At 33.8% G+C, this 27390-nt stretch overlaps 2 protein-coding genes across 3 annotated transcripts in view; one reads left to right on the top strand and one right to left on the bottom strand.

Annotated features, from left to right (window-relative positions):
* The window catches only part of LOC117334760 (stAR-related lipid transfer protein 5-like), a 36304-nt gene extending 13335 nt beyond the window's left edge, over window positions 1–22969 (top strand). The window contains exons 4-6 of one of the 2 annotated variants that reach the window (XM_033894558.1): window positions 569–683; window positions 3969–4062; window positions 18590–22969. In XM_033894558.1, the coding sequence (XP_033750449.1) occupies window positions 569–683; window positions 3969–4062; window positions 18590–18752 (372 nt within the window). In that variant the 3' untranslated portion in view covers window positions 18753–22969. Of the gene's footprint in view, window positions 1–568; window positions 684–3968; window positions 4063–6828; window positions 6920–18589 lie in introns of both variants that reach the window. The other variant, XM_033894559.1, reaches the window with a different exon arrangement.
* Window positions 22970–24732: 1763 nt separating this feature from the next.
* LOC117334759 (high affinity cAMP-specific and IBMX-insensitive 3',5'-cyclic phosphodiesterase 8B-like) overlaps window positions 24733–27390 on the bottom strand; it is an 89727-nt gene continuing 87069 nt past the window's right edge. Inside the window, exon 21 of the mRNA XM_033894557.1 lies at window positions 24733–27054. The gene's annotated coding sequence lies outside the window, so the exon portion shown is untranslated. The remainder of the gene's footprint in view (window positions 27055–27390) is intronic.

Raw genomic sequence — 27390 nt, 5'->3', positions numbered from 1 at the left:
TAATTATTTGCAAAGGCAAATCTCCAAAGCATGATATAGCTAGGACAAAACCCTGAGCTATATATATTTATTTTTCCTTGGTGTACTGTAAACGTGGAGATTATGCGAGGGGGAAACTTACGCTAATTACATGGGGTTCTTTTGATCACGAAAATTTCTCCCACTCGTATTATTTTAATATAAATTTGCATGATCTCGAACTACAAACGAAGGTGGATCGATCGCAAGAATTACCCCAACGCGTATAGTTTACATATCGAAATCGCGAAATTAACCCTCCTCGAAAATAACCATGTTTGCAGTACAGTAATTGTAAACCTATTGGATTCGTTAACAATTACTATGATTACACTATCAAAACCTTGTAATGAGAAACAACACCACACAACAAACTTAGTAACTATGTACATAGCTGTTTTAATTTTACTAAAAGTTTATCACTGTCCCTGAAATATCTTGGGAAAATACTTGAATCAATGGTAAAAAATCCTAGAAAAGACTTGGAATTTGATGAATCTTTTCTTGGTCAAATCTGTCATCTCTATATGTTTTGTTTATTTTTCTCCAGGACCTTCGTGTGAACAGAGCATGTACAAACAGCGCCTGCATGGGACTTATATCACCGCGAGATTTCGTAGACCTAATTCTAAGCAAAGAAACAGATGAATACTTCTCAACCAATGGTAAGTTTTAAAATTAAACAACTTAGCCAATCAGAAATGCTCTTTTATCTGGTCTTGGTTTGAACAGTACTTTGACTAAATGTATTGATTTACTTTGTGTTATTAAGTATACATCAAGGAAAGATTTAACATTATATATATGTTGATAATGGTCTTATCAGAATGTTTTGTGCTTTGAGAAAAGAAGACTGATTGTTTGCATCAACAGTGGAGTAGGTTGGTATAATTGCCAGCTCTGACAGGTGTCCTAATGCACTCACATAAAAAATTGGTATATGAAATATCCATGTTTGAACTACCAGGATTGGCTCACACATCTGATACAAATCCAGGGCACTTTGTTTCTTCTATGAATCACATACATTGAAATGATGCTCTCACCCTAGGATCTGTACCATCTTATTATAAACAAGAGATGCCAGAGTTATAGTGATTTGATCACTCTCCAGGCCACTGACAAGGAAGGGTAATGTGAGAATTCAACTAATTAAAATCCACACCCTAAATCATTGTATCAGCAGACTTTTTAAGAGGGAGTCTTAGATCTTTGGGACATTGAAATTTGTTGTATAAAAGCGAGTGTAAACTCACTTTGGTATCTTTTATGGCTCTGATCAAAGTAAACGAATGCTTGTCAAAAAATGGTGAGCGATACAGGCCTTATGGGCATCTTCACTACTACTGCCATCTGTAAAAAATTACATCCTGCAATTTCTTCTTTAAGCAAAATATTTAAGAATGATCTATAGAATCCAACTTCTGGGTAGTATGTCTGGCTAATGTGTCTGGCTAATGTGTCTGTATATAAACAATATAAACAAAATCAATAAGATATTTCATTTTTTTTAATTAAAATGAAATGTCAAGTATAAGATATAAAAAAAAAAAATTCTGTGTGATAATACTTAATTGATTTTTAAACTGAGTATATTATCCCAATCCGGTGATTTTGCAGTGCTGATTTGTGACAGGACCAATTAGTCATAGTATGTTTACAGAGTACATTACACTTATAGACCAGAGATACAGAAAATATTGTATATTGGAATGTACCAGGCACAGACCACTATTGTGTAGTGGGTTTTAGGTGCTGTGTAATTTAACTAGGTCCAGATCCCTTATACAATAGTATACTTGTTTTACTATTACACAAACACATGCAGCCCTTCCCTATAATTTTTCATAAACACTCTCTACAAAGAAACTAAGGGTCAAATTTTATTTTGTTTATTCTTTATTTTAATTTTGAAAATCTTGAAAAAATATATAGTTTTGTTTTTAATATTCTAAAAATATCTACAGTATGTACATGAAAGATTGTACAAAAAACACATATCAATAATATATAAGCATCTTTCAATATATATATCAGAGTTACATGTACATGTGTATATACAGTAGATAAAGAAATGTATTAAACTGCAACTTAGAGCTGCCTCGTCCTTCTAGGACTCGTCAGTAATACTAAAAACTTCTAGGACTCGTCGGTAATACTAAAAACTTCTAGGACTCGTCAGTAATACTAAAAACTTCTAGGACTCGTCAGTAATACTAAAAACTTCTAGGACTCGTCAGTAATGCTAAAAACCTAAATTGTTGATACGGAGGGTGACTGAGGAAACTGAAATAGGTCATGAGAAATGTCAATTCTGGATGGGGAGGTAAAAAATAACCATAATTCAATGAAATTTTTTGTGTAAGTTTAACTTTGAAATGAGGCCAAAACATTAATAACAGCTAGGGTAATAATAACAAGATATTTTTGAAGTGTTGAAAATCCAAAAACACAAAATGTACACTGATGATTAAGCTATATGAATGCACATCCTATGTTATAATTCAGCATTAGTCACCAACTGTTTAAGATGACAGGATATTAGATTCCATGTTTGTTTTGGTTAAATGTCAATGAGAAGTTGAAACAACCCTAAAGTGTAATATTCACCAGAGCCGGAAGTGTATGACCTTCAGTCTGCCTTATTATACACACACGTCTATCAGCTAACTCCCCACAGATCTCCCAGATAACTTTACCACAAAGGGCTCTTATATGTTAATAAGAACAATTATTTGTAGGTCTGTGGCCAGACATTTAAGATAGAATTACCACAGATGTACTTAGTCACTCTTGAATTGTATTTTAAAAACCCCAGTTTTCCTTTGTGGCTAGGATGACAAGGCTGATTGTCTACATATACATACATTCTATTTGTCATTGTGTATAACTATTAAACATTTTTTTATGTTTACTGAACCCAGACAGAGGTCAGTAAGTTGTAAGTGTATATGCTGTGGTGCAATGTCCGAGGTCTGCTGATTCATTGACAACTTTATTGTTTTATCAAAATGTTTATAAATCAAAGTTTAGGGCCATTAAAAGATATTAAATGTGTGCTTTGATTAACAGTTTAATTTTTTTTTTTTTCAACATTTTAAAACATTAAGTTGGGATTGGACCAGTTATGTTATGTTGTTGTTTCAGCAATTTATTTGACATTTAACAATGTTTATATTTTGTTTCAGGCGATGGTGTTTTTTTTTTCCAGAAATTGTTATGAAGTTGACATGGTTTGACATTTACAATGTCAATATTATGTACCCTATCCTGTAATAAGCCTCTAAGGGGCCAACACATAAACTTTGACTAAACGTAAGGGTGGGCTCACTTTGATATTTATTAGCATTTTCACTGAAATGCAGTAGACATGGGTTGGCCGATTACACGGCATATTACAGGATAGATGTGTCAAGTACTGAGCTCACAAATTATCTTTAATTCAATTTTTTACAATATTTTCAGAGTATTTTTAGGATATATATTGTCAGCTGAGCATAGATATATGTTTGGTTTTTCAGTGATTAGTATTGAACACAGATGAGTTTATAGGTCAACAAATTTGGTTTTTCAGGATAAGTATTGAGCATATGCAGATAAGGAGTTTTTAGGATAAATGTTTGGTTTTTCAGTGATAAGTATTGAGTACAGATGAGATTTTTAGGAGATATGTTTGGTTTTTCAGCGATAAGTATTGAGTACAGATGAGATTTTTAGGATATATATTTGGTTTTTCAGCGATAAGTATTGAGTACAGATGAGATTTTTAGGATATATATTTGGTTTTTCAGCGATAAGTATTGAGTACAGATGAGATTTTTAGGATATGTTTGGTTTTTCAGCGATAAGTATTGAGTACAGATGGGGAGTTTTTAGGATGTATGTTTGGTTTTTCAGTGATAAGTATTGAGTACAGATGAGATTTTTAGGATATACGTTTGGTTTTTCAGCGATAAGTATTGAACACAGTGATTGTCCCGTGGACGAGGGTCATGTAAGGGGAAAGAACCACAGCTGTGGTATGATTGTGTGTAAATATCCCAAGTAAGTTTCACCGAGAAGGAATCACTCCTAACTATATACTATCATGCATCTGTGCCTGTCTGTATATTTTACTAGCTTGGGGTTAACATTCTGCATCTTCTGTTTGAGATCGAGGCAATATAGTAACTCTATAGTAACAAACAAGTATTTTATTTGAGATATGATATTAAAATATAAAACATTTTGTATCTATGTATAAATGAAAAACAAAAAATTCCATGCAATTTGAGGTATATTATTGAAATATCAGAAATAGGTACTGAAAAATGAAAATGAAATATCCAGAGCTAACTAGTATTTTTGAAACTTTTAAACAGAATATCTCAGGTGAAATTGATCCCATTCTGATCTATAATGTCTGATCTATAATGTCTTTGAGATATGAAACAATTAATGTCTAACCTAGAGCATTTCAGATGTCTTGTATTAATGGAAAGTTGAAGCATGTTTTCATGTACGATCAGCATCCAGATAACAACAATGATTTCATAAGCATGTCCCACTGATTAAGAACTTAAATGTGTATGATGCATTTTGTCTATTTTCAAGAAAATAAAATTCTGATCATAAATGTTTGTACATGGTCAGCATTCTGCATGGTTAGAGAAAATTGTGGGCTATTTACTTTGATGAAATTCCAACACTATTTCAAACAAATATCAAATTGCCCCTCTATCTGTTTCCTTAATTCAATATTTTCAAATGTATTTGTGTAACATTCAGCTTCACAAATATTTCCAACTACAATAAGCCTTATTAAAATATTTTCACAATATCATATTTCCTATCAGTCTACTCCTATCGCTTTACATTTCTGGGTCTAATTTCTAATTATTAATTTTGACCTCTGTATGTTATTATTAATATCTTACCACTATATACACTGTACATGTAATTATATGTATTTGTGTTTGATAAAAAATTTAAAGTAAGGGTGTGCTCGGGGGCTTCCTAATTACATCATGAATGGTGATCTTTTGTAAGACATGCAATTCATCAGTTATAAAACAATGAAGTATTAAGTCTGCCAAGGGTCAGATAGCAGATATACCCCTGTGTCCATGCACGTATATTTATTTATATAGTGACATCACGTTGCCTGTTTTGGAATTTATCTCCGAAATAAGATAAAAAGAAACCTGGTAGGAGAAAGTCAAAATCTTTAAAGTGCATGCAGTCAATGTAAAATCAGATCATTTTGTGGGGCTCAAATTGTGGTTTTCGTAAAAAATGAAATACCATTCATATTAAGGAATTAATTTGTTGCCCTATAAATTGGTAACAAGGGTATCTATGAAATTGATTATAATAAAAAAAAAAAAAAACCCGCGAAAACCATAATAATCTGACAGTATATTGTTTGAAGAAAATGTATGGTAATAAAGGCTCCCCGTTCTTTTGACTCTGGTCTATACCCAGCCCACCCTTATTGTTAGATACAGTACATATACTCTGGTATACACAACTCATATCTATATAAAATACCTACAATATAATCTGCCATGCATGAATTGTTTGCATGATTCAAGCATTAATCCATGTTTGAAATATGAATGTGAATTTTCACAGAGAAGTGATGACTAGGGCTATTTTGAGATTTTAAGCATTTTTATATATTTTCTTTCAATTTTTCTCCTGAGATTAAAACTAATGAACTTCTTTGTCTTTTCTGATGATGGTTAATGTTATTAACTATGGGAGGCAGAGTGAACTTTTCGAATGAATAAAACGAACAAAAACAGGATTCAGAAGATGTAGAACGGCAACACAGATAAAAAATTAAAAGGTTTATGGGAATATACAGCTGACCACCATTGGTATTTACTGTTGATAGTATATAGATACAGGATAGATATGTACACTTCTCATGTAGATATGGAGCCAATTCTCATACCACTTACAGGAGACTAGAGTTTTCACCGAGTGGCTTGTCTACACAATGTTTAAAATGCTGATAATCACAACATGTACCATTTATTTGCTTTTACAGTTGTACTGATAAATGTTTTAGGTAGATAGACCCACTTGTGCATTTGGCATCTTTCAGTATCCTGCTCTCTTCACTGTTAGATTCTGTATCTCTCTTAAGAAGTCTTATCAAAATCCAGGGGAGACAACTGAAATTTACTGTTCTGCTCTAAAGATTATATGGCTAAAATATTTTGGTCCATTTTTATTTGAAGTTATAATATTCAAATGCCCTTAAAGAATTGTTTGATATGAACTGAAAAGAAAGAATAGTTAAAAGTAGAATATTTACTAAATATTCTATTTAACAGTAGAAATGTGTTGATATTTCTTATGAGAGTTACAGGAATCTGAAGAGCAGAGGCATATTTGGTGATATTTCAGCTGAGAAGTTGCTTCCAGATATAGCATGTAGCACAAACTGACCTTTAACCTTTCACCTCCACAGACACAAGCTGACCTGACCTTACATATTATTACCCTTTGACCCTTGTATGATCATGAGGTCACATGGTTTCTGCAATTGTAGCAAAATTTCAACCTGAAAAAATTATAATTTCACACATTGATCCCCATCTTGAATATACATTTTTCATGAATTGTTTATTTACATTCTGTACTATATCCATACCAATGCTACAATGATGTGACCCTTTGACCTCATAACAGTAGCTGTTGATTGGTTGGTTAGCTATCTGACCTGTAGTAGATGTATTATGATTGGTCGCGGAGTTTTCGTGATCTCCCAGGTGTGACTTCTGATTGGCTGTTTGTTTGACTTTCCCGCTTGTTTTCTAGCCATCAGTATAGAGAATGAGCTAGAAGAACAGAAGAAGTATGTACGAGGATGGAATTATCAGTGTGGTATTTTAGTCATCAAATTACCATCGTAAGTTACTGTTACACTGTTCTAGGTTTTGTTAATATGGAAGTTTGAAATCATCTTGTTAAACAAGATCAAGATCTACTTGATAAAAATTATCATAAAGGCTCAAGTACAACATAGATATTAATTTTGTTAATAAAAAACTGAAAATATAACTCTGATTCAATAAAGCTATGGTAATTAAAATATAAACAAAATGGAGATTTACATGGAAACACTTGAAAATGTACAAGGAGGCTAAGACTAATTGCCCTATACGTAATTAGGGTAAAGGATTCTTTGTTGAAAATCCTTTTCCAAACTACTCTTCCTAAAATTGTTTCCAATTTCTGTAAAACTTTATATACATGTATCATAACTATTCATGCAAGTTGTGTATCTTTATGATATTTTTCATTCAGACCCTTTTGATGGAGTTATGCCCCTTTTTATGGTCCTCGTCTCAACTCCTTCAAAACTTTGTGGTGGATTGCAATGAAATGTTATCCACGCCATATTACTAATGTTTTGGGAAGGATAATCATTGATAGCTTTCAGGCAAAAATGTTTTGTCATCGTTCATCAATTTGTTGGACGTTTGGTCTTTTATCAGTGAGGTTCTATAACATTGTAGAGATATGTCACATACCTCCTTAAGGACAGTGAGGTTCTATAACATTGTAGAGATATGTCACATACCTCCTTAAGGACAGTGAGGTTCTATAACATTGTAGAGATATGTCGCATACCTCCTTAAGGACAGTGAGGTTCTATAACATTGTAGAGATATGTCACATACCTCCTTAAGGACAGTGAGGTTCTATAACATTGTAGAGATATGTCGCATACCTCCTTAAGGACATCAGACATGATCACCTCACATTTCCAATAGAAATACAGTAGCCAAGCACTTTGTTTGATGGTATTATGTACTGGTGATAATTACATTTCTGTGATATCAAACTCATGTACATTTGTATTACATGCATGATATCTCCTGCATGCTGCTTTATGAATAGTGTTATATCAAATGTAATTTGGAATTCCTAGCTCAAGACACTGCATACCTTTAGGCTTGTGTGCGGTTTCACCATACATACAATTGTAGGTACTGTCATTAGCTGCTTGTGAAAATGATCGCACTTGTGTGTTTCTGCATTATGAATCATCAAACCTGTTTATCATTCTGTATCATACTTGTACATTGAATTAAACACCTGTACGCAATATAAATATACACAACATGATGAACATTTAATTAAAATGGATAAGTAAATAAAACAGTATGCTGCCTTGGTGATGACGTTCTATTTGCTATAGAATCAATGGAGGACCAGTTGACTTGATGACCATGCAATCTTTTATTGCTGTTTTGCTCATGGATGGAAAATATGACATGAAATCAGTTTCAGTTTTGATAGGTGACAGTCATGGAGCATTGTTTTTAATTTTAATTTGAGACACTCATGAAGTCCATTAAGTTGTTTTCAATTTCAACAGTTGACAATCATGGAGTCATTGTTTTCAATTTTAACGGGTGACAGTCATGGAGTCATTGTTTTAGATTTTAAAGGGTGACAGTCATGAAGTCATTGTTTTAGATTTTAATTTGAGACATTCATGAAGTTATTTTCAGTTTTAATTGGTGGTAAACAGAATTATGCTAAAATGATGTCAGCAACATTTTTATGATTATTTATCTTGATTTTGTAAAATCACTGTGATACATGAATACCTAAGAAGGTTTTTGGTGTATGTATTGGACAATTGTTTTGATTTGAAAATGCCAGATTAATTCTGTAATGATTATTTCATTAAAAGTCAACCTTGGAGATAATCTAATCAGACCACCCAGGATAACAAAAAATTGAACATTTAAAAAGGTGTTCAGTCAAAACAAACTGAAGTGTGTTGGACCTAAATCTCCTCAGATCTTCCAAGTATAGAAAATATAGCGTTATTATGCTCATTACATCTTGTATTGAATGACTTGTATAATCATTCTTAGCTTTCTCTGATTTCATTAGTTTTCTTTTGATTACATATCTATGGACAATGCTTGGCTCGTTATCTAGTTTAATTATGTCTACATAATCTTATCTCCTAATCTGGTTCTGTGATGGGAAAATTCTTTCGGCAAATTATTGGGTTATTATACTATATCTTTAACATTTTCTCCATGGTTAAGATTTCAATCTAATTTTCAAGTCATTTCTTCAACTTTGATACAGTGCAAATATTATATACACTTAAGCATGACTTTAAAATGCATTTATTTGAAAGTATATTTTAAAATACCAATGTTGAGCCAGTGGCCTTCGGGATGTCTGGCTTTTGGATCATACACAATAACTACAGCAGTGATAAAGAGATAACACAGATATAGCATTGTCTGATACCTATACATGGACATGAATATACAGTATTTACAGATAACAAATGATAATTCCAACCTTGACCTTGATTGTGTAATCAGTTTTTATTGTCAGTGAACATAGTGTAAGGATAGAAATTCAGACTTTGATGCACCACTGAATTCTATTCAAATGTTTCAGTATAAAATTTGATGAGAAAATTTGGCTTTATGTGTTAAACTTCAGGTCATTATATATTTAGGACTTATAAAGAAGATGGCAGCTTTTCAATTTAAATTGCGACAGTGATTTTGTTTATTGAAAAATGAAAATATTTTTCACTGAGAAAATCTGATTTTACACAACTCTATAAACCAGACCTTCAACTAGACATCATGTTCACAGATCCGTTTTGTAAGCCTGTAACTTAGCATGGCATAATGTTGAATTGGCTGTACTGTAGTCTGTATTGACTGTACAGAATGTAGTATGGCTGTACTGTAGTCTGTATTGACTGTACAGAATGTAGTATAGCTGTACTGTAGTCTGTATTGACTGTATACAGAATGTAGTATGGCTGTACTGTAGTCTGTATTGACTGTACAGAATGTAGTATGGCTGTACTGTAGTCTGTATTGACTGTATACATAATGTAGTATGGCTGTACTGTAGTCTGTATTGACTGTATACAGAATGTAGTATGGCTGTACTGTAGTCTGTATTGACTGTATACAGAATGTAGTATGGCTGTACTGTAGTCTGTATTGACTGTATACAGAATGTAGTATGGCTGTACTGTAGTCTGTATTGACTGTATACAGAATGTAGTATGGCTGTACTGTAGTCTGTATTGACTGTATACATAATGTAGTATGGCTGTACTGTAGTCTGTATTGACTGTATACAGAATGTAGTATGGCTGTACTGTAGTCTGTATTGACTGTATACAGAGTGTAGTATGGCTGTACTGTAGTCTGTATTGACAGTACAGAATGTAGTATGGCTGTACTGTAGTCTGTATTGACTGTATACAGAATGTAGTATGGCTGTACTGTAGTCTGTATTGACTGTATACAGAATGTAGTATGGCTGTACTGTAGTCTGTATTGACTGTATACAGAATGTAGTATGGCTGTACTGTAGTCTGTATTGACAGTACAGAATGTAGTATGACTGTACTGTGGTCTGTATTGACTGTATACAGAATGTAGTATGACTGTACTGTGGTCTGTATTGACAGTACAGAATGTAGTATGGCTGTACTGTAGTCTGTATTGACTGTATACAGAATGTAGTATGGCTGTACTGTAGTCTGTATTGACTGTATACAGAATGTAGTATGGCTGTACTGTAGTCTGTATTGACTGTACAGAATGTAGTATGGCTGTACTGTAGTCTGTATTGACTGTACAGAATGTAGTATGGCTGTACTGTAGTCTGTATTGACTGTACAGAATGTAGTATGGCTGTACTGTGGTCTGTATTGACAGTACAGAATGTAGTATGGCTGTACTGTAGTCTGTATTGACTGTATACAGAATGTAGTATGACTGTACTGTAGTCTGTATTGACTGTACAGAATGTAGTATGGCTGTACTGTAGTCTGTATTGACTGTATACATAATGTAGTATGGCTGTACTGTAGTCTGTATTGACTGTATACAGAATGTAGTATGGCTGTACTGTGGTCTGTATTGACTGTACAGAATGTAGTATGGCTGTACTGTAGTCTGTATTGACTGTATACAGAATGTAGTATGGCTGTACTGTAGTCTGTATTGACTGTACAGAATGTAGTATGGCTGTACTGTAGTCTGTATTGACTGTATACAGAATGTAGTATGACTGTACTGTGGTCTGTATTGACTGTACAGAATGTAGTATGGCTGTACTGTAGTCTGTATTGACTGTACAGAATGTAGTATGGCTGTACTGTAGTCTGTATTGACTGTACAGAATGTAGTATGGCTGTACTGTAGTCTGTATTGACTGTATACAGAGTGTAGTATGGCTGTACTGTAGTCTGTATTGACTGTACAGAATGTAGTATGGCTGTACTGTAGTCTGTATTGACTGTATACATAATGTAGTATGGCTGTACTGTAGTCTGTATTGACTGTATACAGAATGTAGTATGGCTGTACTGTAGTCTGTATTGACTGTACAGAATGTAGTATGGCTGTACTGTAGTCTGTATTGACTGTACAGAATGTAGTATGGCTGTACTGTAGTCTGTATTGACAGTACAGAATGTAGTATGGCTGTACTGTAGTCTGTATTGACTGTACAGAATGTAGTATGGCTGTACTGTAGTCTGTATTGACTGTATACAGAATGTAGTATGGCTGTACTGTAGTCTGTATTGACTGTACAGAATGTAGTATGGCTGTACTGTAGTCTGTATTGACTGTACAGAATGTAGTATGGCTGTACTGTAGTCTGTATTGACTGTATACAGAATGTAGTAGGCTGTACTGTAGTCTGTATTGACTGTATACAGAATGTAGTATGGCTGTACTGTAGTCTGTATTGACTGTACAGAATGTAGTATGGCTGTACTGTAGTCTGTATTGACTGTACAGAATGTAGTATGGCTGTACTGTAGTCTGTATTGACTGTACAGAATGTAGTATGGCTGTACTGTAGTCTGTATATTTGACTGTACAGAATGTTTTAAGCCTGTGTTCTGTATACTGGACTGGTGTTAGGTTGGCAGACATTGTGTGAGGAAATGGATAGTGTTTATTTAAAGCATGCTGTGAAAATGTTGAATATGTAGGAATCCTATTTCATCACGTCAGGCTGATGTAGGATCAGGTCTGGCTGTGTGTCTACCAGATTTTAGGAGTGAGGGATTGATTTCGTAAGAGGAGAGGAACAAATTTGGTGGATAGCAGGAATCAAACTGGGGGTGTCCAACTTCTAAACCAATCCAGTAACCAGCTGAGTTGTACTTGGTTACATCTATCGACCCAGTGCTACTACATCAGTTCTTTATAAATTAAAAAGAACATGTTATGAACGAGAGGTCTAAGAGCAAATTCCAAACAAGCTGAATTTCACCATGTGAAGTTTTAGTTAAAATCTATAGGGAATGTATTGTAGATGTCTGGGTTATGTATAATTTAACAGTTCTTGATCTTCACAAAATTATGTATACAGACAGAGGTCAAGGTTACATTTGTTAACTACCACATCCTCTCATTAGTTATCATTGCTTCGCTGGATTGTTTCCATTTCATTCATATCAAAAGATATATTGTATTGTTATACAGCAAGGAATGGACATCAAAACAGTTTATTACCTACTCTCTAAAATAGGACAATGAAGTCATTATGTTAGGATGTATGGCAGCCATCCTCTTGTACCAGCTAGATCACACGTAGAAAAGGTCAAGGTCATAATGGTTAACATTTCAGTTATATAAAATAAATATTGTTGGGACTTAAAATCCAAATGACTCCTGGACAATAATTGGTTCAAGGTCATGTAGTAAAGGTCAGTGTCAAAGGTCATATAATTATAATAAGTAAATGCAATGTTATGAAAGTTATAACACTGGAATTGATATCTGTTGGTGTATGATGAGATGCCCTAGTCAAACAGTCCATTAAAGTTCATTAAGGTCATATCATAGGATGCAACACCCTTGTATAGATATTTACCCCAAATTCCTATTGATGTAGGTTAAAGGTCAAAGTCATGGCGACCAATCATCAAATGCCTTATATAATTTTCATTGCTGCTTTTTTATGGAATGAATATACAGAAACCTTTAATAAAACAAGGGGGGGGGGGGAGAAATGGCTAGCCAAAAGTTTCCCCGGGGAAAGAATCAGCTAGCCAATTCTTTCCCCCCCTAGTTGAAAGTTTCTCCCCCGGGGAAAGAATCAGCTAGCCCATTCTTTCCCCCCTGTCGGCTATGTTAGCGAGGAAATTTTTGGCTAGCCCATTCTTTCCCCCCTGTCGGCTTTAAATTTGGAGATGGGGAAACTTTTGGCTAGCCCATTCTTTCCCCCTTATCAGCTTTGTTAGCGGGGAAACTTTCAACTAGGGGGAAAAGAATTGGCTAGCTGATTCTTTCCATGGGGAAAGAATCAGCTAGCCAATTGTTTCCCCGGGGAAACTTTTAGCAGGGGGGAAAGAATAGGCTGCTACTCTGAGTACCGGTATATTGAAGTTATTTCAAAATTCTATGTATACTGATAAAGATCTACCCAGACTTGGGTTTTTTTCAAAAAAACTTATTGATTATACAGTCTGTACATTAAATTGCATACATAAATCATTAATTTTGGGGGGTTTCGATCATGTATCAGGAGATTTTCAACTTAATTCACACCTTTTTTGTGGCCTTGTATGCTCACAATGTACTCTGAAGGAATATAATAGTGAGTGAATGTTGTTTTGTTTTTTTCTCAATAAAAAAGTGCATATTTGTGTTTGAATTTCAAAAAGACTTGTGCATGTTGGGACTAAATATATCTATCTATATATATATACTGTAGTCTTTGTTGTGTCATAAGTTATCATTGTAATGTGTTAAGTTTAGAATGGAAACAAAGCACAAGCTTGTATCAGGCAAGATTAAACTCAAGGTCTCTGTAGTGTTTTCTTTGCATATGAAGTTCAATAGGTGGGTGAGTAAAGCAATCAAGCTAAGACAGGAGACCACACATGCTTAAATCGACCACACTCAGTGAAAAGGTAGAAATTGTTCCTATAAGCACCCATGCGGATTTTAACTCATTTCATGGCACCAGTAAATATTTAGAAATATAAAACTACCAGGTATAGAGAACTTTAATGTTGTCATCCCTGTGTTGGCGTCCGCGTTAGCATTGGTTTTCAGATATTAACATTTTGTGGAGGTGTTAAAGCCATATTGATATTTGGTGTTAGGGTCCCTGCAGTGTTATACGTACGGTACTTTCCTCTCACAGATTTTAACTAAGTTATTTTTTTGGGGAAAATCCTGGTTTTTGACATAATTTGGACTATTCTACAACAGCTCTTGTCATCAATATCAAGAACAACTACATTGTATATATTCATTCATTTATCTTTATATAAGCTATAGCCAGGTAATCCATATATCGTGATAATACCCACGGTATGAGATTCGTTATCACTAACTATGATATTTATATATGTATGTTTACATTTAATAAGACAGTACCATTCATCTGTAGTATAATTATCACTCAACTTTTACCTACAGTATGGCAATTATGGGATCATTTCAGTACCAATCTGTGTAGAGAGTAACAAGTCACCTTACTAGTTCAGGCCAGCAGGAATTTCAGTACCAATCTGTGTAGAGAGTACAGTATTAGGTCGCCTTACTAGTTCAGGCCAGCAGGAATTTCAGTACCAATCTGTGTAGAGAGTACAGTAATAGGTCGCCTTACTACGTTTAGGCCTGCAGGAATTTCCCTTACTTTTTAGTAAGCTTTTAGGAAGAATGTTCACTTATAAGAGAGTGAAAGTTCATGTGTCCCACATCCCAATGCTGCAGGGTATTTTTCATGCTGTTGACCAATCCGAGTAAGCTATAAGGAGATTCTGAGGCTTTCTTGGAGCCAAAGAACCTGTGTAGTAGCTGTCTTAATGGAGGCGAAGATTTTGTGAGGGAGGAAGTAATTATGTGCAAAATTGGATAGAGAAGGTGATGTTACTAGTTTAGATTAATGTGCGTTTCTCTTTAGCCTTGACATTAGGTCGTTTGTTCGAGCCGGACCACCAAAATCTTTAACACCTGCCTACAGTATGACAATAAAGGTCACCTCATTACCAAACTCTAATATTTACCTACACTATGACAATCAAAGTACTGAAAGTACTGCAATGCTAAAACGTTTTTTTCTGTTAGAATTGTATCACAAACAGGATTTCCCAAACTTTTGAGCAACTCAATATTCAGTTCTGCAATGTGTTCTTTACCGTACTTTGACAGATAACATGTTTGGACAAATTGGACCTGACCAACCTCACATATCCATTGTATTCATTTTAGTTAGTCAAAAGTTGTTTGAATGTGTTTACACAGTTGTTACATTGACTATGGGTGATGTTAACTTGTTCCAGCAAACTTTGTTGACTTCCATTACATGAACGCACCAGTCAAATGTAAATAATTTGGGGTAATCAAACATGGCCGAACTGTTAAAGCATTTCAACTTGTTATTAAGTTTGATGGAAATCTCTCGGAATAGTTAAAGCCACATAATCCCAAATTACATAAAACTCTAGTTGCACATATGTATTAATGGCAATTCAATATGCTTATTCATGCTCTCCTAACATTAGAATGACCACTCGCCTAGACGCTTGACCGAGGGAGTCCTGGAGACATCAGTGTATAAAATAACTCTGCATTTATTTTTATCATAAGATTTTAATTGTCACAGGTAATAATCAAATGGACCTTGATTCTGTAAAATATTCAAATGGGCCTTTACTCTGTATACTATAATCAAATGGGCCTTTACTCTGTATACTATAATCAAATGGGCCTTTACTCTGTATACTATAATCAAATGGGCCTTTACTCTGTATACTATAATCAAATGGGCCTTTACTCTGTATACTATAATCAAATGGGCCTTAACTCTATAATAATCAAATGGGCCTTTACTCTATAATAATCAAATGGGCCTTTACTCTGTATACTATAATCAAATGGGCCTTTACTCTGTATACTATAATCAAATGGGCCTTTACTCTGTATATAATAATCAAATGGGCCTTTACTCTGTATACTATAATCAAATGGGCCTTTACTCTGTATACTATAATCAAATGGGCCTTTACTCTGTATACTATAATCAAATGGGCCTTTACTCTGTATACTATAATCAAATGGGCCTTTACTCTGTATACTATAATCAAATGGGCCTTTACTCTGTATACTATAATCAAATGGGCCTTTACTCTGTATACTATAATCAAATGGGCCTTTACTCTGTATACTATAATCAAATGGGCCTTAACTCTATAATAATCAAATGGGCCTTTACTCTGTATACTATAATCAAATGGGCCTTAACTCTATATACTATAATCAAATGGGCCTTTACTCTGTATACTATAATCAAATGGGCCTTAACTCTATAATAATCAAATGGGCCTTTACTCTGTATACTATAATCAAATGGGCCTTTACTCTGTATACTATAATCAAATGGGCCTTTACTCTGTATACTATAATCAAATGGGCCTTAACTCTATAGTAATCAAATGGGCCTTTACTCTGTATACTATAATCAAATGGGCCTTAACTCTATATACTATAATCAAATGGGCCTTTACTCTGTATACTATAATCAAATGGGCCTTAACTCTATAATAATCAAATGGGCCTTTACTCTATATACTATAATCAAATGGGCCTTAACTCTATAATAATCAAATGGGCCTTTACTCTGTATACTATAATCAAATGGGCCTTTACTCTGTATACTATAATCAAATGGGCCTTTACTCTATAATAATCAAATGGGCCTTAACTCTATAATAATCAAATGGGCCTTTACTCTATATACTATAATCAAATGGGCCTTAACTCTATAATAATCAAATGGGCCTTTACTCTGTATACTATAATCAAATGGGCCTTTACTCTGTATACTATAATCAAATGGGCCTTTACTCTATAATAATCAAATGGGCCTTAACTCTATATACTATAATCAAATGGGCCTTTACTCTGTATACTATAATCAAATGGGCCTTTACTCTGTATACTATAATCAAATGGGCCTTAACTCTATATACTATAATCAAATGGGCCTTAACTCTATAATAATCAAATGGGCCTTTACTCTGTATACTATAATCAAATGGGCCTTTACTCTGTATACTATAATCAAATGGGCCTTTACTCTGTATACTATAATCAAATGGGCCTTTACTCTGTATACTATAATCAAATGGGCCTTAACTCTATAATAATCAAATGGGCCTTAACTCTATAATAATCAAATGGGCCTTTACTCTATAATAATCAAATGGGCCTTAACTCTATAATAATCAAATGGGCCTTTACTCTGTATACTATAATCAAATGGGCCTTTACTCTGTATACTATAATCAAATGGGCCTTAACTCTATAATAATCAAATGGGCCTTAACTCTATAATAATCAAATGGGCCTTAACTCTATAATAATCAAATGGGCCTTTACTCTATATACTATAATCAAATGGGCCTTAACTCTATAATAATCAAATGGGCCTTTACTCTGTATACTATAATCAAATGGGCCCCTACTCTGTATACTATAATCAAATGGGCCTTAACTCTATAATAATCAAATGGGCCTTTACTCTGTATACTATAATCAAATGGGCCTTAACTCTATAATAATCAAATGGGCCTTTACTCTGTATACTATAATCAAATGGGCCTTTACTCTGTATACTATAATCAAATGGGCCTTTACTCTGTATACTATAATCAAATGGGCCTTTACTCTGTATACTATAATCAAATGGGCCTTAACTCTATAATAAACAAATGGGCCTTAACTCTATCAAATTATTACTGATTATTGTGGCCTACTATCTAACTCAGTATAACCATCAAAGGCCTGCAGCCTTAACTCTGATTAATCATCAAAGGTCCATAACTCTGTTTAACATTTAAAGGGGCCTGAACTCTTTATAATAATCAAATGGGACTTAACTCTGTATAATAATCAAATGGGACTTAACTTTGTATAATAATCAAATGGGCCTTAACTCAGTTTTATTATTGTGGCTTATTAGCTAACCCAGTATAACCATCAAAGGTCCGTAATTCTGTATAACAATTAAAGGGGACAGATTCTGTAAAATCATTATAGGGGCTAAATTATGATATTTAAAAAATTACTTTACATAAAAAATTTTTGCTTCCAATGTGTACATTCTGGAGTCTCAGTATGGTGTGAAAATATAACACCTTACAGGGCAATTAGCAAACTAAGCTTCAATTTCACTTAAGCTTTAAGAAAAATACTTTATTGCAGGATGTAAATGATCAAGTTTCAACTCATAAAAAAGTTTAATTAATACATACCAGATTTAAAGTATGTTAGCAGGTGTTAATTGTATTACCAGAATATATATTTAGCTTTTAAGGCACATATGTTAGTGTAATAATGAAGCATACAAAAATATGTTAATGTATGTTAAATCACACATGATATATATTGACCAATGAGAACTAAATGATAATTTTTAATCCTGATTTGATTTGAAAAAAAGAAATCAATGATATCTACCTGTGTCCGATGGATATCTAGTTGTGTCCAATGGGAAATGATTATCAATTAATAACCCTAATTTCTCTTGATAGTGAACCCAACAAGTGCAAGCTGATAAGCCTGATCCAGCCTGACATCAAAGGATTGGTTCCAGCTTCACTCAAGGACGCGGCCATCCCTGGTTCTATGATTGAGTTCTTCAATCAGCTGCGGGATGCACTGAAGGACGACTGCGAGCTACACGAGGAAAAATAAAGAGGAATGGCTGATCCAGGAAACATTAGCAGTGGAAATGTGATAACATATTTATTGACATGTCCTCATGGTGGTTTTATTAAGACACAGAACCTATGACTGGTGAAATCAGTTAATAGCTGTTTGTATTAATACAGTTGGAATTTCAGTGAAAACTCTTTAATTTCAGAGTTTTATGGGATCATGTGTCTTGATTAAATCACATCATCATACAGTGTAGAATATGTATCTTTTGATATACAGTGAAAAATTACTATGTATGGAGAAATTCTCACCTAGAAAAATAATCACCTCGTATCGGTAAAGTATCCACTTTCAGTTAAGTTGTTTCTGCACAGGTAGCACTAGGTTTGGCAGTCTGAATACCCTAGTAATAATGTGTGATTGTTTTGTATACTTCTCACAAAAGGCAAAAATTGTGGCAAAACTATATAAACTTTAACTTTTCTTTTCATGCAATTTTCACCTATTTCGTTGTATAAATGAAGTGAAAGAAAAACCAAGAGTATGGTCCATTTCACAAAAGTTATTGTAATGTGAAAATCTGGAAAGTTGGTTCAGAAAGAATATGATAAAACCAAAAGTATGGTCCATTTCACGAAAGTTGTTGTAATGTGGAAAACTGGGGTGTTTGTCTACCATGAATATGTTCTAAATTCAGCACAGGAAAGAAAGAATTGATTTTGTTTTAAAGTTAATGTACCTAATTAAGCACATCAGTGAAAGTGGTTATGGGGCCAACACCATGTGACTTGGTTCTCAACTAAACTGAGGATATCATAATGGCGAGACACAGGTCAAGGTCATGGGTTGGTCTGAGATTTATTTACAGACAGCCTTATTGTTTTCCAACTGTGATATCATAGACACTGAAAACAAGGAAACATTCATTAGGAAAACATATCTAGGCCTATATTATTATTATACTAGTTTTGGATAACTTAAATTTTAGCACACATTGTCAAATTTTAATAGATGAGCGCATTAATGAATTGATGTACCTACATGGTCTACTATAGGTACAAACTGAACACAATCGTGATTTATCAGCACCTTGAGATTCTAACTATTGTGATCATGTATCAAACAGTTTCAAACACCAACAAGAAATATGATTTTGTGCTGAGAAATTGTTTTGGGTCTGTAACTTCTAGACACTCATTAAGGATAATGATAAATTTCTGCACATTAAACATCCATCCTCAAGTCCCTATGTTTATTGAAGCTGTAATTAGGTTTCAGGCCCCTGTGTTTGGAGCTATTGCCAGTTTTTATACCATGGTCGGAATCGCTCTTTGTTAAGGAAATTACATGTAAGAAATGTACATGTACACTCTTTAAACATTGTGTATTAAAGAAAAATCTTGTTAAGATTTAATGCTTTTATACCCTTACATATTAGAAATAGAATTCTTGAGAGTTTTAATGATCTTGTGGACCTATATTTGTATATTTAATATCTTATTTTATAACTCAAGATCGTACGTAGTACGATCTAGATTTCAACTATGTGGATTAAAATATTGTTTAATTGTTCTCGTGCAATATATCAATTTTGATTTTAATTAGTCCTCTAGAATTACACCCACATGTGGTGAATGTTTTCTTCACTCTGATGGAAGAATATGTTAGAGAAATATCTACTTGGTGTTAAAATTGAGAGATATCTGTGTGTATATTTAATATACATGTTTGATATTCCAAGCCGGTGAGAAACGACTACTATAGTAATATATTGATGTAACAAAATCAGAGCTAACAGCATTACTCTTTATATGTAACTTATTTACCTAACAAGCCAAATTTATATTTTGTAGACTTTATGAGGTTAGATATTTATGTTAATTTCAGATTTTGTGTTATTTTGAGCCTGGTAGGGTCTGATAGTCCACCAAACATGAATATTTTATCATAGTGATGTTAAAAAGTGACGTAAGTCAGAGACCTATATATGATTGTTATTGATTTAGTTCTGTCTGTATGGAGATCTACTACTTGGGTATTATAACATTGTATAGGTATTCTGTTCTTGTTTTATCTGCCATAACTAAATCTTAAAAGTACCAGATCTAACTGTATGTACTAAATCTACCTTTCAATACAAACTATCATTTAAACTCTCATCCATACAAAATGTCATTCACACAATATCAACATTTAGTGTTAAACACATACCCCTGACGCTAGTGCAATCCTTAAAAGGTACAGAATCCATTTTTGTGTTTGATATTCATGATGGCAGTTTTCATTCTGTTTATTTGTCTTTCAACGCTCTAGCCTTTCTGCTGTTTCCTGATTCAAAGTAAAATCATTATAGACATCAATCTCGAGATCTACAGCATCTTTATCCTGGAAATGTCACATGATTGGAATGTCACATGATTCGTAGTTATTCCAATGTCACATGATTTGTAGTTATTCCAATGTCACATGAATCATAGTTGTATGTTATCATTGTCTGATATATAGGAACTCTTTCTTAGTCACATTTCTGTTGGAATGTCAGTATTTTCCGACATTGGCACTGCTTTTAATGGAATGTCCCCAATCTCAGGAGAATAAACAACCATATGGTACAAAATGTACTCTGCCGTATATTGTGGACTTGTAGGGACAGTAAACATTACAAGTATATCTCCTTTTAGTGACGTCCCATTCCCTGTGATTCAGAGTTCAAAATTAACTGTAGATTCTTATTGAATTTTCTAAACATGATAAATTAATATAACAAAGGCAGAATTTTACATAGAAAAAGGATGATAGCTATTGGATAGTGGTTATTGAAAAAGGATGATAGCTATTGGATAGTGGTTATTGAAAAAGGATGATAGCTATTGGATAGTGGTTATAGGAAAAGGATGATAGCTATTGGATAGTGGTTATTGAAAAGGGATGATAGCTATTGGATAGTGGTTATAGAAAAAGGATGATAGCTATTGGATAGTGGTTATTGAAAAAGGATGATAGCTATTGGATAGTGGTTATAGGAAAAGGATGATAGCTATTGGATAGTGGTTATTGAAAAGGGATGATAGCTATTGGATAGTGGTTATAGAAAAAGGATGATAGCTATTGGATAGTGGTTATAGAAAAGGGATGATAGCTATTGGATAGTGGTTATAGAAAAAGGATTATATGTGTTATTGGATAGTGGGATAAAAAAAACAGGCTGGGTTAACCTGCTTCAATATTCACAAAATGTTGGTTTTTTTTCTCACTTTTTTGGGATGATATTAGGTTGTTTGTAATAAAAGTAAAGTTAGCCAAATAGCAATTCTATTAATATGATCTATTATATAAGGATGATATAATATTCTACATTGAGATTAATTACCGGTATGTTAAATATATTCAGTATTAGATGTTCAATTTAATGTTGTGTTGTGATATTTAAAAAGGAGTACGATTTGAGCTTTGTTATATCCAGTGTATGTTATTCTATGATAGTACAGAATTAACTGTTGTTTGACAAAAGTGACTTCATTAACAGATCAAAAGCTTATTATTTTTTATAAAAGAGTATATACTGTTTTTAGAGCTATTTTGATGTCAGGTTTTCCTACATTTTTTATGCACTGCCAAATCAATGTTTCAATAAGCTCATTACTATTAGGTTAAAGATTTTCATGTTTATAAGCTTGTACATATTTAGGTTGGTCTCTTAACCAGCTAAATCACAGGATTGGCACAAATTACCAACTCCAAGGGAAAAAATAATCAATTAAAAATATACACAGGCCCTGGAGTTGGAGGTTTGTGACAAGTGCCTGTGTCACTGGATACCCACGGTTGATTATGTGTGGGTCGACGTGACTAAATCAGATTTCCATGTAGTAGAAGGGAGATAACTCTTATATCCTAGAAAGTTGTGAACCATACAGATAAATTTACCATTGTGTTATTGTGAATCTTTTACATCAAGTGACTGCAATAGGCTTCAAATCCATCAACAGACAACCTTTCACCCTGCATGCTAGACTGTCCTGTGCTTCATCCACTTTTGTGATGTTTACCTTTTGTTGTCGTATTAATATTGAATACATTTGAAGATGAAATATTGTAGGACGCGGTGGACTACGATCAAATATTGCTATTATTGTACTCTTATTTGAGCTGTTGTCATAGATACAATCAGATAATCTTTGTTTTCTATGTGTAGACAACTTATAAAAGCCTTGGACAGACAGGAGATCTAATAAATATTGTATTCTGTCTTCCATTTTGTTGGTTTTTCTTTTGTAAAATAATGGGGGGGATCATAATAATTGATTATGAGTGTTGCTCTTTACAAATAGATTTACAATGCCGTGCAGACTCAAAACTAAAGGAGACAGAAATCTGTTCTGGACAATGGTTCATATACAGGTATATCATAACAACTACTTTATAATACATTTAGATTCCCCTGTTGTCATCCCAGTATAAAAAGACTCGGTGGATCAAATGGGAACTCAAGTTTTTGGAAGGCAAGGTACCTTAGAGTCAACATTGTGTAAAGCTCTGACAGATTCCATATAAAACTATTACTATTCAATACAAACTGAGATTAAGTTACTACATTTGAACCAAAATGAAATAGATTACCGACACATCAGCGAGGGCCCTCCAATGTATCGGTGGCGGTGAACCTAAGTCATATACTGATCTAGAATCACCACTTATATACAAATTAAACTATGACCTTGACCTAAACATTAGTAACTTTTTTAAATTCTTTTTACAAAACTGTATTTCACAGTATCATGCACGAGATATTTCAGAACATTTTGCCTTCTATAAGGGCCCTATATAATGTACTTTTAAAGTATATTCCTAATTATATTTTTAGTAAAAACTACCTTGATCTTGATATAAAGTAAGTTTTTAAACCCATAATGTACACCAGCATTTCACACTGTGTTATGTGAAATTTCAGAAAGTATTTCTTCGAGCTATATGAAGTTAGTACTGGTTATTTCTTACTGGTGAGTATATGTCACTACCCTGGTCCTCATTTAGAGAGCATGACATAACCTGGATCTGACATAGATTTACCTGTCGGGTGTCATTGATGAACCATGACCTGGATATGACCTAGATTTACCTGTCGGGTGTCGTTGATGAACCATGACCTGGATATGACCTAGATTTACCTGTCGGGTGTCATTTGAACCATAACCTGGATCTGACCTAGATTTACCTGTCGGGTGATGTTGATGAACCATAACCTTGATCTGACCTAGATTTACCTGCCGGTTTCATTTGAACCATAACCTGGATCTGACCTAGATTTACCTGTCGGGTGTCGTTGATGAACCATAACCTGGATCTGACCTAGATTTACCTGTCGGGTGTCGTTGATGAACCATTACCTGGATCTGACCTAGGTTTACCTGTCACGGGTGGTTGACAAACCATTACCTGGATCTGACCTAGATTTACCTGTCGGGTGTCGTTGATGAACCATAACCTGGATCTGACCTAGATTTACCTGTGGGGTGTCGTTGATGAACCATAACCTGGATCTGACCTAGATTAACCTGTCAGGTGTCATTGATGGACTATGACCTAGATTTACCTGTTCCCCAACTGTCAGGTGTCGTTGATAAACCATTACCTGTATTTTTGTTCATATTTCGCCTCCAATTTTGAGTTAGAATTAAATTGGAATTAATGTGTAGCAGTGAAATTGGAATTAATGTGTAGCTGTGAAATTGGAATTAATGTGTAGCAGTGAAATTGGAATTAATGTGTAGCAGTGAAATTGGAATTAATGTGTAGCAGTGAAATTGGAATTAATGTGTAGCAGTGAAATTGGAATTAATGTGTAGCAGTGAAATTGGAATTAATGTGTAGCAGTGAAATTGGAATTAATGTGTAGCAGTGAAATTGGAATTAATGTGTAGCAGTGAAATTGGAATTAATGTGTAGCAGTGATGATCATTTTTATCTGACAACTGTCAAAAATTGGCCCATGATAATAAAGGTACAAACACAGGTATGAACAATAAATATTTTAATATATATATATGTATAACTATTATATATATACAATGTATAAATATAAACTTGAAACACTTAATTTCTAAGATCAGTTCTATCTGAATGATTTCTGGCCATTTATGATAACATGATAAATAAAATGATTTACAATATAACGAAGATAAATGATGTAAACATGTAGATGTCTACAGAAACAACATACTTATCTGTATCGTCAGACCCCCACAAGACTCGCTGTCATTTGACACAAACAACAAAGCATGGAGTCCTGTGGGTTTCTGACGATGACATATGTCAAGTGTTTTTATGAGAACAGGTACATTTGTATCATACAAGCACCATTTTAATTCAGGAATCTGATGGACATACATATACACTGTAGATAAATTCCTCTTATATGATAAAAAAGAACACGATCAACATATCTCCATCTACCAGCAACTCTACCAAAATTTGTAACAAAGAGTTGTAAATGCAAAACGAGGTCGTATTTTGAGCATCATTTGGTTAATTTATTAAAACATACCCTTATTTTTTTCTAAAAATAAATTCATTCAAAAATAGGTCAGATTTATAAGTCAGACTTGGATTCTTTGCAGTCAAACATCACTTGGAAAAATATGCCAGTTATGAAAATATAATCTGGTCTTGAAAATATACCGGTACCTTCAATTTCCATCAGGAATCACCTGTTTGTCTACACTGGTAGCCTTTTGTCTATTGTCTACACTGGTAGCCTTTTGTCTATTGTCTACACTGGTAGCCTTCTCATTACATTTTTATTGCAGTTATTTGATGAAATAAATGGAAAAATATTTTCATCTAGCGAAAAATGAAAATAAAACTTTTATCACATAATGGTTTTTTATTTTGTGTTATAAGTTTATTTCAATTCATCTAAACACAATGCATATCCTTCAATTCTACTACCCTATGTAAGCATGAGATCACAATAGATGATTCAGGTCACATCTACATACAACATCTGTTCAAGCCAGTTTTCTCCCACTTGTTGGGATTCTTGCACACAACCATTTTGAAAATAAGACATGCATGGCCGACAGTACAATTGGCTTTAAAAACAAATCATTTGGAATCTATCTAAAACTTTGTTTTGCATTTAATCAAACATGCAACAGATTTAAGTTCACCAGTATGAATACTGAATCTATCAAAAAAGTTCATCATTCTTATATGAAATATACTTTTGTCACATCTAGCATTAAATAAACATAGAGGTAAACAATTAGCTTGTTTCCCTATAAATACATATTGACTTGACACTTGGTTTGATAGTAATAACTTCAACCTGATCCAGAAAAATGTCCAGACATTCTATTGAAAATGTTCACTATTTAAATAGTAAATTTCGCTAAATTCACCAGAGCCAGAAAGTTGTTTTAGTCTACTCCATTTATAATACTGCAGAAAGAATTATCTAAAAGATCAAAGTGAGCTCTATTTTACTGAGCCATAAAAAATGACCTGGGTATCGTTTCACAAAGCTTCGTAACTTACGAACGTTTGTAAATATTTACAAAAAACTTACGCAAAACTTACGCAAAACTTACGAAGTTCGTAAGTGCATTTCACAAAGGTGTTCGTAACTTTTTTCGTATCTTACGTCAAAATCGTACGTTCTCCCAGTAAAAATATACCACTCTCTAACTTGGAGGTAAAAAAGAACGACACTTTTGAGGTGAAAATGTTACGGCGGTCCGATTCCCGAGTTACGTACACAGTCTATGAACTTTATTTTGTTCTATCATAACAACTGTATTATTGATAGAAGATCAAATTTTTAACAAAATTCCAATTTAATATTGTTTATCATGCGATAAAACAAACAGTAACAATGCGATTTTCACAGATTTTACTCAATGTCCATCGACATACCTAATGTTCTTAAAATAGACTAACTTTTGGCACAGCCTACGAATATGCATACAATTAGTTTCATGACAATGTATATTTTGCCGGCATCCCTCCTCGACATTCAAAACCCGGTTTCACCTCGATACAATCGCTCACAAGGCAATGTCGTTCTCTTATGCTAATTTGTGATTGAGTACGATGTCATTTTCTGTTCAAAAGGGCATGCTTGCGCACGATTTTAAATTGTTTTCGTAAGTTACGACAGGGTGGATATGGCGTAAAGTTACCCAAGGTTTTTGCGTATCTTACGAATGTTCGTAAGTTGAGAAGTTTTTGTGAAACACTTTGTAATTCCTAAATCTGACTTACGCAAAGTTCGTAAGTTACAAAGCTTTGTAAAACGATACCCAGGTATTTATGTGAGCTCTAGTTTACTGTGTATGACCTGGTATTTATGTGAGCTCTAGTTTACTGTGTATGTACCCAGGTATTTATGTGAGCTCTAGTTTACTGTGTATGTCTCTAGTTTACTGTGTATGTACCCAGGTATTTATGTGAGCTCTAGTTTACTGTGTATGTCTCTAGTTTACTCTGTATGACCTGGTATTTATGTGAGCTCTAGTTTACTGTGTATGACCTGGTATTTATGTGAGCTCTAGTTTACTGTGTATGTACTGGTATTGATGTGAGCTCTAGTTTACTGTGTATGTACCCAGGTATTTATGTGAGCTCTAGTTTACTGTGTATGTACTGGTATTGATGTGAGCTCTAGTTTACTGTG

Source organism: Pecten maximus, chromosome 9 (genome assembly GCF_902652985.1).
Source record: "Pecten maximus chromosome 9, xPecMax1.1, whole genome shotgun sequence".
Classification (NCBI taxonomy): Eukaryota; Metazoa; Mollusca; class Bivalvia; order Pectinida; family Pectinidae; genus Pecten; species Pecten maximus.
Note: the sequence above shows the minus strand (reverse complement) of the source record. Positions and strands in the feature narration are given on the sequence as shown.